Source organism: Spea bombifrons, chromosome 1 (genome assembly GCF_027358695.1).
Source record: "Spea bombifrons isolate aSpeBom1 chromosome 1, aSpeBom1.2.pri, whole genome shotgun sequence".
NCBI classification, from domain to species: domain Eukaryota; kingdom Metazoa; phylum Chordata; class Amphibia; order Anura; family Pelobatidae; genus Spea; species Spea bombifrons.
This window is the reverse complement of record NC_071087.1, coordinates 15,691,470-15,706,914: the sequence shown is the minus strand read 5'-3', so window position 1 is coordinate 15,706,914 and position 15,445 is coordinate 15,691,470. Positions and strand designations below refer to the sequence as shown.

Sequence of the window (15,445 nt, the reverse complement as noted above, 5' to 3'; positions counted from 1 at the left end):
AGTATAGAGATGGTAGAACGGGAGGGGACTGCCCTTTATGCAAGACATAGCTTAAATGTTAATCTTATACAAAGTAATAACAAGAACCAAGCCACAGTTTGGGTAACTTTAGAATTTGGTAACAAAGTGGTTCTTCACATTGGTGCCATGTACTGTATAGACCGCTGGGAGACACAGAGGAGCTCTACTATCTGCTGCTTGATGAAATTACTATGTGTAGTTGTGTGAAACCAGTGTTTAGTTTCCTTAGAAAACCTGACGGAAAGGATCCTTATTTTGCAATGGAAAATACACAATTTTCAAGGAAATACACAAATAAAATCATGACACATTCTATTTTGTGATTGCATTCAAATGGATATTTAGAATTGGTCTAACATTATCTTGCGTCTCCTAACTGATTTCACAGCCATATACAGCGGGAAGGTAGTCATAATAATGGCATATTGAAGCAAGCAGAGACTAAAGATATGGAGGACTCTTATATTTAATGCTGTGACAACCATGTCACAGCCACAAAAGTCAATCAATTAAAACGTTTCTTATCGACTCCTTTCTTACATATATCATCATATTTTCTGAATTTTAGTAGCGGCATAGTGATATCTATTTTTCTCCAGGACATACTTGAAAACAAGAGAAACCTCAGTGTATTCTTCCTGCTAAAAAGATAAGACAGGGTCATTCGGCAGCTTTGATTTTATGTATAAAATGTTACTGGTTACCCCCAGGCGCATTTCATTCACACTGAGTGATCCTTACGCAGTTTACAGAAATCCTTGACAGTCATCACCAGTAAGCTGCATACCGCGAAGACTCCGATCATCAAAAGCGTTCCCATTACAGGAACTTTACTAATGTACATATTAAGGTATTTGGCCATTAGCAATTAGTGAAGTATTATTTCTTCTCTGTCATCTGTCTCTACAGGTAGCCTTCGATGTGGCGGGATGTAAGCCCATCGCCAACGTCGTTGACACTGCAGTAGATGTGTTTTTATGCAGCTACGTAATAGATTCCGTGGTAAGAAACAACTTCTCGTTCTACACACCAATTTAATAAATAGTTAAAAAATTCTGTGTATTTAAAGTCAAGAGAAATGGCTCCGACAGGCAAGGAATAGAAAAGGCTTGATCTTTTTATAGTGTCACAAATGTCTCTATAAAAGATTTGTATTCTTTTCTCCCCATAGAATTCTTTCTGGTTTGGCTTAGGAGGCGCAACGGTATTTTTAATCCCTGGCATCATTTTTGCTATAAAGTTGGCAAAATTCTACCGCAGAATGGACACAGAAGATGTTTACGATGAGTAAGTACCCATAAAAAACCCCATATCATGGCGTACGCTCTTGCTCTATCTGACAACTTGTGAAAGTAAAATACAATAAATAAAATGTATATCTCTATGAAGTCACCTATTCTCTAACATTTGGAGAAGCTGAAAGTATGGACAATACACAAACTAGAAGATTAAGGAGTATATATATAAATTATACATCTTCCCCATGAGGCCTGACAAGTTGACCCCGGTTGACATGTTTTTTTAGATATTTTTTAAGGTATTGTTGTAGAAAATATAGTCCCTGCACTATTAAAAGTTGCACCATACACAGCTGGAGAGCCTTCCGTTGACCGCATTAACATTTCTAACCACACAAAAGTATCTGAACTAAGTTTACAACTATGCTTAATGCAACCTAAAAATAACACAACGTCTAAACTCGCTTGTGTATGAACGGTTCCAGGATGACTTCCTAACTATTATTCCTTTCTCACCTGCAGTAGTTCTGTCTCGGGAATATGGCATTTCACGCTATGATAACTGTTTTTACCATTGAACTTGTAAACACATTTCTAGTATTTTCATTGTTATTATTTTAAGGCTCGCTGTATCTTCTTTTCCATCGTAATCCATCTCTCTGTGTTTCCATTCATTGTGACAATCTACACTGGGGGGAAATTAATACCCACTGGTGCTACTGGAGCACTTTGTCCCCAGGGTACTTCGGATGTAGGCAATGAGTTAAATGTGATTAAGCACAGGACAATCCTAACAACCACACACTAATTTAAATGTGATCATTTAATACATCGAAGTAATTTCCCTTTTGTTTTTGTATCTTGTAGCATTGAGACTGTCCCCATGAAAAAGTAAGACTTTTTATATCTAATTTTTTTTTAGACTCTTTTTGATCTTGGCAATTTTTCCGATTACTGTCAATAAGTGCTTATTGGCATCACTGTAATAAAATCATGACACACAAGTTTTCCAACGATATGCATGATTTTTAGATCATCGTATTACCAATTTTCATTTTTGATAAAATATTAAGTTTTGTTATTGCATGAAACCAACTCTGTTAGGCTGTATATACTATATATATATATATATATATATATATATATATACCCATATAGTTCTTTCAAACTCATTTGAAACCATTCTGTAACCTTTGATCATCACATGTTAATATACATATATTTTGTTTCATTGATTTGTTACAGTATGGAAAATGGTAATAATGGTTATCATAGTAAGTGTGTGTACGGTATTCACAATCCTGTTATAACAAGGTAATCTATTGTGTATAACGCATGATTCACCTTTCTGATAAGATATATAAAGATTCCTTTGATGCATGCTTTGTTGTAATGCATGACATTCTTCACAAATGGTGTGTTTTTATATTTTCATCAGATTTTCCCCCTTTTTTGCATGCTGTAATATAGTATTTTTGCAAAAAAAACCAAAAACATTTAGAGTATATATTGATTTGTGTGAGTTTCTCATTAACTTGCTCCCGTAGTCACCATTGGAATGGAGGAAAATAGAGTGGAGGAATAGTTACATTGTGACATGTTTTAGCTAGAGAGATATAGTCCTGAGAACATACCAAGGAACCTATAACATTAGGACTTGTCTAAACCTTAATCAGTGTCAATGGTGGTTGAAAATGGGTTTGCAATTCAATACCCTGGCTGTGTCCTAGATAACAATTGAATCCAGGAATGGAAATACCTTAATTACTCAGTTACTGGTACAGCATACCAGTCATTAAATAGAGAACACTATATTATTAAGTCGTAAATATTCATGACCCAACGCCATATCAACCATATTCAAAAACAAAACAAAAAAGTGGAGAAAGAACATACATAATTCACCCAGTGATGCATCCTTCAGAAGTGCTCCAGCTTCAGATACCAATATTTGGCACGCAAATTTTGGTTGTTTATTAGCGGCAAGAAAATATTTACTTAATGCAGGTGAAAAGACATCAAAAGAAACCTCAACAAACACCACATTGGCTGTAATGAGCTTCTGCTGTGGCAGCAGTCTGTGCTAATGTCGTTTATGCACTTTTATTTCTTAACTGCACAGTAGTTTAGATGTGAAATAAGACGTGTGGGTGCTTTTGAGCAGTTACCGATATTTTTTTGGAGCGTTTAATAAGTTCTAAGTATGATTTTAGAGTGAAATCTCCATTTTAAGCAAACGTTGATGGGTCATTGAATCATGTGCCATATGGTCATGTTTTCGTACAACTGTATTTGCTAATTTATCAAATTAGTAATTGAGTGGTAAAATACATTATCACATTATTCAGTGATGCACTTTGCAGCGATACATAGATTTTTTTTTAGTAAGCACCCGTAACTTTTCCTGTAATGTGTAGATTCCATTCTGTGTACACGAAAGCCAGTGACTAACCGCATACAGTTCCAGAATTTGTCATCAAGGACTTAGTCAAAATCCTTTGGTTTTTTTAACATGGCTGTGGCTTTTCTGCATGAATAGCATATCTTCATATGACACACTGAATAGATTCCCTCGCGCCTCAGCCCCGCCACCAGATGATTGATGAGCTCTCCCAGTGGTTTGAGAGTGTGAAGGTATAGTTACTGTTCATTGTCTCTTAATCCTCTCTCCACTTTCTCTCCCGCAAAATACTTTTTACTGTGTTCTAAGTAATCAGGGGCAAGACAGTCAAAGCGAGGAGCTGGTTACATGTTTTGATCAAACCGCATACCATTGACTTACTTAAACATCCAGGTTAAATATGTACACAAATCATGAGTGCAGCCGAATTGTATGCACTGACACAGTCTGCAATGTGTTGGGGGGTCAATGAATAGTCTCAGAAACCTTTTCTCATGGTATATGTCTAGAAACATTAATTCTGCCCCTGGTAACTTCATCTAACCCACATCGCATGGTGTAACAAATCCATTTTTATTCTCAACAATCTGAATCAAAGTCCACGGTCGCTCTGAGTTTGGCATATCCAGGGCCGGCCCTATAATGGGGCAGACTGGGGCAATTGCCCCAGGCGGCACTTTAGAAGGGGCGGCACTTTGCCGCCCCAAGCGCTTTTTTTTTTTTTTTTGAAGCGGAGGAGAGAGAGAGGGGCACCGAGTGGTTTTCGCTTACCCGCTCGGCGCCCCTCTCTCTCTCTCCTCTGCGGCGAGTCTCCCTGTTCGGTCCCGGTGCCGGCTTGTAATGCAGAGCGCCGGAAGTGACGTCAATTTCCGGCGCTCAGCATTACAAGCCGGCACCGTGGCAGAGCAGGGAGACTCGCCGCAGGACTCTTTAAAGGTAAGCACCGCGGGGGGGGGCGTCGGTGAAGTTTAAAATGCCGCCCCCCCCCCGGCGTCGGCGGGGGGGGCGGCATTTTAAACTTCGCCCCAGGCGGCGTTAAGTCTTTGGCCGGCCCTGGGCATATCCATATATTTTTAGTCACTACACAATTATATAGTTCTAGTATGTTTTTTGGAGATTAAATTCAGTTGTAATTGTGACCTTCTTTTCCTGTCACCTCATCCATTATTAGTTATTTTGCTTATGAAATCCATATATACTGTATCTTTTTATTGCAGTATACATTTTAACTTACAATCAATTAACTAACTTATAACCATTAACTTATTTCCTCTCTTCGAACTCTATGCTTGACCCTCTACAATCCAGTTTCCATCCACAGCATTCAACCGAGACGGCACTCACTAAACTTACTAATGACCTCCTCGCAGCTAAAACAAAAGTCACTTCTCAATACTTATTCTCTTGGACCTCTCTGCAGCCTTTGGCACAGTTGACCACCCCTCCTCCTACAAACCCTCCATGCTCATGGCATCATGGCATCGTACTTTTAGTGTCTTATTCACTGGAACATGCTCCACTTTCCTACCGCTATCTGTTGGTGTCCCTCAGGGCTCAGTTCTTGGGCCTCTACTATTCTCCATCTACACCTCTTCCATCGGACAACTGATATCCTCCTTTGGCATCGAGTGCCACCAATACGCAGATGAAGCCCTAATCTCTATTTCCTCTCCTGACCTTTCACCCTCTCTTCAAACTCAAGTCACCGACTATCTTTCAGAAATTGTATCATAGATGACGTCCCATTACATAAAGCTCAACACTCCAAGACTGATCTTATGGTAATCCTGCCATCAGCTCTGTCCACAATTCATGAAATATTTTTCACGGTTGACAACTCCACCTTCCAACCGACAGACCTGGTTCGCTGCCTTGGTGTCACGCTTGAATCTGGTCTCTCCTTCATCCCTCACATCCGGTGTATCACCAAATCCTGCAGCTCTTCATCTGAAAAACATCCCTTAAATCCACCCAATTTCTTATAAAGAAACAACAAAAATATTAATACACTCCCTTGTGATATCCCGTCTGGACTATTGCAACTCCCTACTAACTGGTCTCCCCTGTCCTATCGCCGCTCTAATCCATCCGCAACACTGCAGCTAGATGAATCTTTTTCTGTCACTGATCCTCATCTGCTGTTTTTCTGTGCCAATCACTCCATTTTCTCCCCATATCATCCAGAAAAAAATTTAAACTTCTGACCCTACAGAGCCCTTAACAACTCTGCACCCCACTATGTCTCCACCATCCTATCCAAATACACCCCTAACCGCCCTCTTTGTTCCTTTCATGACTTGCATCTCTCTACTGTCTACCGTCATTACCTCTTCCCACCCCTGCATTCAGGATTTCACCCGTTATATACCCCATTCCATCAGACTCATTCAGACATGACTTTCAAAAGCTCTCTGAAAACCCACCTTTTTCGAGAAGCGTACAGCCTTTCCTCCTAACACTCTCACCCATCATCCTAATGAAGCCATCTTAATGACCAACAACCTCAACAGAACATCTGGAACCTGTCAACTCATGCCCATCCGAGCAGGCTTCTATTGCTTCACTTTCCCATCTACCACCGACTAGATTGTAAGCTCACAAGAGCAGGGCCCTCTTCTCCTTTTGTTCCAGTTTGTTATTGTGTGTGACTTTAAATTATCCCACTGATGGTAACAGCGCTACAGAATCTGTAGCTGGCACTATAGAAATGCAGTGTACATTTTTACCAATAAACGTGTTAAAGAGAAGTGATAAGGGTACCAGTACCATCAATATAAGGATATAGTAAGTGTATAAAAGTGAGTAATCAAATAACAAATGTATATGAAAAAGTACTTCCCCTATTCCACAGAACAACATTCTCCGGATGTTGATACCAAAAGCCAAATTTTTATGAATAGACAGCTTTGATCACTTGGAATTTATACTTCCTAATCACAAAGATTGTTGAGAATAACTGTGGCCCATCCAAATCATGTTTTCTAACTCTTTCTTCTTTTATTTTATCATTTTAACCATGGGACAATATGATACTAACCAATCAATTTGTAACTGTTATCCTCAGTTTTTAAACCCCTGATATTTTCATATTATTAAAAAATGTATAGAAATCATATAAAATGTGCTATATTTTTCAATTTGAGTTTAATTTGCTAAATTACCTTACTACCACTAAAAACATGGTTTTGCAGAAATAAGTCAGCATATCATGGAGCTCTCTGTGTATGACCCAAAGGTCAGATAATCATCTATCCAAGCAGCGGAGTGGGTTTTGGCTACATCCAGAGCTAGCCCTGCTCCTAGGCACAGCTAGCCACCCCTGCCACAAAGCCACTGCCCCAGAAGAAGGAGAGCTCTAGGTAGCCTACTCTTAAAATCAGATATCTTAAATGTAACCCTTTTGTGCGGATGTATCCCATGTTATAATGGGATATACAGTCTTCATTGGTGTTACCAAAACCCCTAACAATCTCAATGTGCGACCCATCAATGAGAGTTCTTCATTGTGATTAAAACATTAAGTAATTGTGCTGATGCTGTGAGTTCCTGGCAATATAAGGCAAGTACTAATATGTTTTTTTCTTTTAACTGCAGTGCTGTTGAGCAGTGGTAGAAGACACTGGAGATAAAGGTAAGACATTTTAATATATATATACAGTAACTGTCTTTGGAAAACATCAACATCAAAAGTTAGTTTTAGGCATGGATGGCATTTTTAGCCTTTAAAGGTTGCCGCCATAATGGCATGTCCTCATGTTCATGTAATTATGGATATTTGTAACTCATACATGTAATGTTATATAATTATAGTACTCTGATTTTTCATTGTGTGATATGTTTTTTTCTGCTATATCAAGTGTCAGCTTTTCTACTAATGGTCAGTGGCCAAGCAAGTTTTATTTTCTGATTGTTGCTCCGTACACTTATTTTTGGGTTCAGGAATAGCTCCGTATTTTTACAGATGAGGACTCACTAAGTCTTCAGTTAGGTAACAGCCAGTCAGTATAACTACTCCACAAAATTGTGTCTGTCCCTAATAAACAGGTGTACTTGGTCTACATCTGTTACTGAAACATTCTCTCCTAAAAGATAGATGACAATTAGTGAAGATTTAGTATAACGAATGTGTTTGTAGACTAGAAGGCAACGTCAAAGACTGGTTGGTTTACGTTGGTGGGAATATCTGAATGTGGCCCTTGAAAACAACGCTGCAAAACCACTTTTGTCTCATGCACATTTATTAAATAGAATGATTGAACATGTGGTTTCCAAAAGTCAGATTTTTTTTCTGTTCTTTTTCACAGATGAAAAACACTCCTTTAGTGTGCAGTTTCTGCAGACCAAGTTGGGCAGCTGGAACATTAGCGCCGAGCATCTATAAATACTTGACGGAATTTACTCATTCCATCCACGTTGGACCATTTCACTTCAATGGACACAAGGACCACTGGGTTAATTTTACAAAGATTTGACTATATAAAGTAAATTTTATACATATAAAATGAATTATATTGAAAGTTTTCACTGCCAAGAAAAAAAATGTGAATAGCAAAACGAAGGGGGGAGTCAGTTACAAGTGTTTACACTAGTCCTAGTTTTTGTAACAAGAACTTTTGTATTATATTGACTATTTATTTTGATATTAGTTACACACATCCTATAAATAGAATTATTACTTAAAATAGCAGCTCCTACAAGCATTTTGAGTTTGCATTTCTAGCCAGCATATTAAATATGGTTTAATAAAAAAAAATAAAAAAATACCGAGCTAATCCCTTTATTTGATGTATGGGTTTGAAAGTTAACAATCATTATTCTCCAGCAACATAACTGCTTAAGGCATCATATTAATCGGGGAAAGAAAAAATTAACATGGGCTAAAAAAATACAGTATGGGCAATTTTCCTAGTTTAAAAGGAATTTTAGATTTGTTGAAAATTGTAGGATTGATGTCTGTGTCCTGCAGGATTTGTATGTTTCTAGATCAGCAAGGGTAACAAGTGAACTCCAAAGACCTTTAATCACATAACAAGGAGACATACAACATCATGATGACCTTAAGATCCCCTCCATATCCACTGCCACTTTCAGTAAAATCTTATTTCTCAGGATACCCAAGAAATCTAGTACATCGTAGGGTATTCTCTAATTGCTTTGTTGGACCGTTAATAGAGCCATTTGGCTAGTCACTACATAGAATCTTCATGTGGGTTATTAAAAGGTTAATATGTGAAGAGTCTCAGGGTCAGCTCATTGAGTGTTGAGTTAGCATTTTTATTTAGTTGACTTCATTTTAATTTTTTTAAGGAACAACCTTGATGACCTTCTGATCCGAGAATAACTTTGATAGACTTATTGAAATTTTTCTTTAAATCAGTGAGATTTCTAGAAAGTCCCCTCGTTGATTGAAATATATTATGCAGAGCCATCCTATCCTATACTATCCCTCGTTGCAGAGAATTTGCCGGCGTTTTCCTTGAGTTGAAAACCACAACCTCCACTTTATTGAATAAAACCCATTGTTTAACAGGTTGTGAAGAAATGTAATGCCGGAAAATGAAGAGTTATCGTGTGTGTCAGAGTATTTAATGCGTGTGGCCAAAGTGTTAGCCTAACCACTTTCACCCTTGTTCTATTTTTACGACGGCACTTCATATAGCCTGCTGACTTCAAGGCATGGTGTCAGGTGCAGGTAATATTTATCCAGTGCGGGTTTTGGCCATATATTCTCCTGGCATCTGCCAAACCCAGACTCGCCAATCAGACTGCCAGTCAGAAAAGTCAGATTTCTCACTCCACCACAGAACACGTTTCCACTGCTAAGAGTCCAGTGGCGGCGTGCTTTACACCATTCAATTCCACAATTGGTGTTGTACTTGGTGATGTGAGGCTTGCATACAGCTGCTCGGCCATGAAAACCCATTCCATGAAGCTCCCGCCGCGCATTATATTATTGCCATGATATTCTTGCCAGTGTGAAAGTTTGGAACTCTTTGGCTATGGAATCGGCAGAGCATTGCGAACTTTTACACACCATGCGCCTCAGCACTCAGTGATCCGCTCTGTGACTTTACGTGGTCTTGCATCTGCTGTTCCTAAACGCTTCCACTTTCCAATAATACCACTTACAGTTGACCGTTGAATATCTAGCATATGCAGACTGCGTGGCTAGGTGCTTGATTTTATATACCTGTGGCAATAGTCTGACAGAAACACCTGAATTCAATAATTAAGAGGTGTATCCCAATACTTTTATCCATATAATGTACATTAAGAATCCCAAAGAGCTATATTTGAGTTGTCATTAGGGATAGATGAGTCGGCTGCGCTGGGCCATGATCCCAGGCATACTCACATTCTGGATTTGCAGACCCAAGTGATTCTTCTGGCTATACCTGAGGACCCCAAACCTAGAGGTTATGAGGTTTCTATGTCACACAAACTTCCCCAGCTTTAAATATTGTATTCTGTAAAGAAAAAAAGTAGATGCCCAGGTGGCCTCTTATTGTATGTTAAATTTTAACAAATACAATGATCTCTAAATAAATATTTGGATTTGTAAACTTAATAGAAGTTTCTAGTTTTAATGTCAATTTAATTATTTCCTGATCCAATAAATTAATTTTTAAAGTTTTGTCTCGTGTTTTATTTTCAAGGCAAAATCCACTACTTTGTATGAAAATCTACATTTTGTTAGATATTAGCAGTCCTTATAGAGATGTTTGAAACCTAAAAGAAAAACCATCAAAGATAAAGTTAATGAGACTAACCGTATAACCCCTGATTGAACTGTGCATTATGCAGGGCCAGCTCAGCCACTCAGCAGAGAGTAGAGAAATCAGGTAGTGGAAACCATAACTTTTCTCCAAACGGCCTAGACTGAGGTACAACAGTGTTCTTACGTTGGTTAGCAAATGGCTGGTTTGAGGAGCAAAACCCAATCTTAGCTATAGTAATAGCTTAAAACATAGGTATTGTCCTTTCAAACATTCTAGTTCTATGTTGTTCAGATAAATGGACAAATGCTTGTTTTAATGACTAACTTCTCATGTATAGGTTATAACGACCATGTGATCCGAATAGGTGGATTTAGTTAGGGGTTCCCATTCTTCTCTACTACATAACTTTTATCAGAGAATTTTCTGGTAGCAAAGCCATAGTATAAAATGCCTGCCACCGTATCAAAGCTAGAGGTATAAACGCTGTTCTGTAATAAAAGGCTTACTCCCTTCCGTTCAGTTGGAACCCAGTTGAGTTCTTAGTTTGGCATAGATCACTATGAGCTTCTCATGAATCTCTGTGCCCTGTTTCTGTAATTCATTGTATTATAAACACAGAGCAGCTCCAGGAGCGTAGCAAATAATGTACGACTTTATTCTTGGAACTTCGAGACCGGTTAGAACAGCTTGGCTGCTAGAAAGCATAGAGTCAAACACCAGATTTGACATGTAGTGCCATATATCACACTGATAAAGGAGACAGTTATAAGGGGGGGCCTTTGTAATTGCATGAAAAACAAATGGCAAAAATATATCAGTCTCCAAACCATGGCCTATGGGCCACATCCTGCCCTCCACAATTGCAACCGAGCTTGTCACTCCAGGGTGCCCGGTCGACTCTTGCTGCGACCATAACTCCTCACGTTACGTGACCCTGCTTCGTTCCTGCCTCCCTTTATGGATCCATTTATAAAACGTATTATTTTTCGTCGGCCTGTGAAAATGTAAAAAATTTATAATGTGGCCCTCGTACTGAAAAGTTTGGAGACCCCTGATATATCTCAATGCGGTGACATGCTCAGCAAGAGCTATTAAGGCTACATCTATGGGAACCATAGATCCATCGGTTATTTAAGTTTTTCCATATTTTAACAAGAAGTGTCTTGTTGCTGTCCCGTGCGATCGTATTAGGTCATTAAACATTGCTTTAAGCTATACATTACAGGCACATTCCAGCTGCAGACAAGCTGTTATTTCTCTTCCCCTTTTAAAGAGAGCTTCCACTTTGTCTCTATCTCTTGGGCTAAGCGCATCACACTGATCAGGTTCTTACTCCAGCTTTGAGGATTTGTTTCTACCATTGTCAACAAACATGAAGCTTGCTATTATCTCCTTGCCAATTCTGGTTTTCTGTGTTGGCACGTTGGCACAGGGGCCTGATACAGAACAAGAGATACCCTTTCAGAACAAAGACAAGGAAGCTTGCGTCATGCAAACCAGTGGTCAAGGTGAAATCAGGCTAAAAATCGAATGCAAAAGTGGAGACGACACATATTCCTGTGAGTTTACAGGAAAACCTTCTTACTGCAGAGCTTATAACAAGGATCGTAGTGCTTTTTGGAACCAACTAAGCCAAGATCTGAAGAAGATGAGCAAACCATGTTCAGCTCCACTGATAAAGAACAGCTTGTGCCCAAGGGCCCCCTCCCAATCCCAGTTCAAGCCGGCAGATCCAAGCCAACCATCTGACACCAAGAAACCCGCACCTACAAAGAGCAAAGAAGAAGATGAAGAGAACCCTAAAGCCATGAAGGTTGCTAAGGAACACTGCTCATGGTTTTTCCAGAAATTCTGCTCCTATATGGTGGAAATATTTATGAATTAAAGGTAACGTGTCAAATTGCTTCATTATACTTTCTTGGTGTCTACAGAAAACTGGGTGTATTGCCTTAATTTGGTGTGGCTTGGATAAAGAGTACAATTTGCCGGGCAATATATGGACATATATTTCACAGCGTTGGGGTGTCATCGGACAGGGGTGTTTATTTTTAAATACAGGTGTGAAACACTGGGTAGACCCTTCAATTACATTAAACAACCCCATCAAACAGTCAATCAGCAGATAGGGGCAGGTATTTGAGGCCCTTTGACTCTTCCAGTATTACCCTCCACCTTACTACACACTAGCACCAGGGGCCCCATAATTGGTCTAAAAACACATTAATTTACACAGGTGCTTATTGAAGGATATCCTTCAAGCATGAAAGTTTGCTGTTCACTTTATTCTAATAAGTGAATGTAACATTATATTAAAATTTAAAACATTGGGAATCTGAATACTTTTATACAAAGATGGAATCATCAAAAAGCTGATGTTACCAAATGTTCATATTTTTGACCATGGACAACACCTTTTGTGGGGATTAGAATTGGTTTTAACAGTTATAGGAAACATTTTAATTAAAAAGTCATGGATCCTAATGCATTTCACTGTATATAAATCTGTGCAGTCAATGCTACACTGGGAGCTAAAGCTTTAAAGGGATCATAAAGCCTCACAACAATGACATCCTAAAAAATACATTACATTGTTTTAACATTTTTGCTAAATTCTAGATATAAGTAATATCAGTCATCTTTTTTCGTAAATGTTGGTAAAGCATGAAATTATTCTTTGAAGTGAAACAAAAAACTCTGGTTTGGAAGGGCACGTGAGAATACGATTTTGTAGGAGAGCATTATTTGTAAAGTATTTTTTAAGTGACAATAATAATAAAATTCACAATATACAAAACCACCAACAAGATTACTTGTTATGGCGTACTGGTATCAAAGAAGAAAAAGGCAATTGAGGACATGAACGTGTGGAGCACTGATGGGTTTTTGTGGGGATAAGGGGGACATATAGCATCTCTAACCAGGTGAGTTTTTATCGAGTGTTTCAAGTCATAGTAAGTATGGGATGGTCTGACAGAATAGTACAGGGAATTCCATAGTGGGAAGAATGGTCGAAAAGAGACACAAGTTTTGGGCAAAGGGAAGAGTGCAGTTAAGAGACTATTTGGAGATGCATGTAAGGTACATGGTGTATGGCCCCTGCCCCCTTTGCATATTTGGGGTCTAGTCCTACCCCATGCATGGCTACCCCTCCAACCTCTCCTAGTAGCAGAGGGGCCCTGGGGGGGCAGCCTTCAAAAGCTCCAATGTATAAATACATCTTCATGTTCATGGCATTTAAAAAAATACTCCTGTCTGTTCTTCCAATATGTCTAAAGTGTTTGATGGCTACCCATCTCATGCTATCATGCCACATCACTTATCTGGGCCCCCTGCTAAGGCATGGCTGCACACAAACACAGACAGACATTGATTTTTAATTGGAATCGGAAATTGAGACTTCCACTGCTTGCATCTATAAATCAGGCTGAATCAGCTCCACTTGATGTTGGAGTATGCTCCTACCTTAGTCCCCCCCCCTACCTGTACCACACCTCAACCCATTATGTTTTTGTTTAAGTTAAAGAATGGGTAGCAATTTTTAAACCTTGAATTACTTCTCATCTTACAATGAAAGGAATCTGGTAGTTTGGGGGCCATTGATCCACCACATTCTACATTGGGTCTCTCTCTCCTGAAGTTGCTTATGCAATACTTATATTTAGAGACCAGAGTAGGTGTACCTTTTAAGAACTTACATGGCTACCTAGGATTCCAGTCATGAGCAGTGATGTATAATGGCCTAGAACTAGTGCGGCAGGTCCAGGGGGTCCTTCCAAGCTTATAGTTGAGACAATGACCATGGGAAGGGAGGCGGCTGGGGCACTTCCCTAGGTTGGGCCTAGGGCAGCCCCAAAGCTACATCAACACTTCAAACATTGAGGTCAGTGCACTTATTCAGATTGAGTCATCCAGAAAATTGTTTACGGTTTTAGTTAATTTTGCAATCAAGACAAGCAGTAGGGTGACTAGATATCTCTATTTTCAGGGGTCAGTATGCCATGGGATATCAACAGAACCCTTCTTAAAGATGGATTATATATCAGAAATTACTTTAACCCTTTTAGTGTGTGCCAAATGTGCACAGACCAAGACAATGTTCTAGTAAAGAAGGCTGGGAGCAACCCAACTTATTAAGGCCCCTGTCAGGAACCCGATACAAACTTGACGGGAACATGGGGGAGATTGGAATGTCAGGGACCAGATCCTCCTGTTGGCGACATGGTGGGTGAAAGATCTTCCATGTTCCGGGTTACTGGTTTAAGTCATGTAGTTTCTGACAATCTCTTCCACTTTCTTGTCAACTGAATGGCAGCCATCTTCTTCAAAGTGGGAAGCCTCATGTACAGAATTGACCACAATGGCGTCCTCTATATTGAAGAGAATTGTGTAGTTCGATCAGCAGTGTTCACAATAATAAAAAGACAGGTATTCAGCATTGGAGCAAGAAGCCTCACATGAGTCCTTGCTACCATGGCAACAGGAAAAAAGGTTTTATTTTCATGTAACAGAAATATTATGATAGTATGGGGTTTTAAATATATGTGCGTAAGAGTTGTATTTCAGTTTCGATTCGCATCAGGGGAATCTGGAAACATTTTAATGGGTAGTTTAGCTTCTACTGGCTTTTTAGTTTATGACAAGACCAGCCAGTTGTGAGAAAATAAACTGAAAATTCACAATTTTTCCATGTCATTTTGTCTTGCAGAGGGAGAGCTCCAGACGATGATGACATCACATGCGTGAGGAATGATTTTGTTCCTTTTTTGGTCAGTGGGGCTGTCTTTGTAAATAATACAGTTCCGGCTGTTATTTTAGAAATCTTAACAGCGCTTCCTTCAGAATCCCTGTACACAGAATATGCAGAACTTCAACTGTGCAAACGTGGAATCTCAAGTATATATATAAAACATACATGCTTCTGTACATTGTAAATTCTTAGCATTAATTATATAGTAATGTGATTGCTTTTATGTTATTTTTCTGATTGTTAAAAAAGCCATTGCTATAAATAATTACTTTTTAAATTTTTTTTATATACTTTCACAAATTTTATCACAACAATAAAA

General features: G+C 38.9%; 2 protein-coding genes across 5 annotated transcripts in view; both read left to right on the top strand.

Annotated features, from left to right (window-relative positions):
* The window catches only part of PROM1 (prominin 1), a 58,672-nt gene extending 50,251 nt beyond the window's left edge, over window positions 1-8,421 (top strand). For all 4 annotated transcript variants that reach the window (XM_053458297.1, XM_053458296.1, XM_053458295.1 and 1 more), the window contains 4 exons: window positions 931-1,023; window positions 1,193-1,308; window positions 7,255-7,291; window positions 7,965-8,421. In XM_053458297.1, the coding sequence (XP_053314272.1) occupies window positions 931-1,023; window positions 1,193-1,308; window positions 7,255-7,273 (228 nt within the window). In that variant the 3' untranslated portion in view covers window positions 7,274-7,291; window positions 7,965-8,421. The remainder of the gene's footprint in view (window positions 1-930; window positions 1,024-1,192; window positions 1,309-7,254; window positions 7,292-7,964) is intronic.
* Window positions 8,422-11,605: 3,184 nt separating this feature from the next.
* On the top strand, window positions 11,606-15,445 carry FGFBP2 (fibroblast growth factor binding protein 2). The gene is made up of 2 exons (XM_053458310.1): window positions 11,606-12,266; window positions 15,085-15,445. The coding sequence occupies exon 1, from the start codon at window positions 11,752-11,754 to the stop codon at window positions 12,262-12,264; it is 513 nt and encodes a 170-aa protein (XP_053314285.1). The 5' UTR covers window positions 11,606-11,751; the 3' UTR covers window positions 12,265-12,266; window positions 15,085-15,445.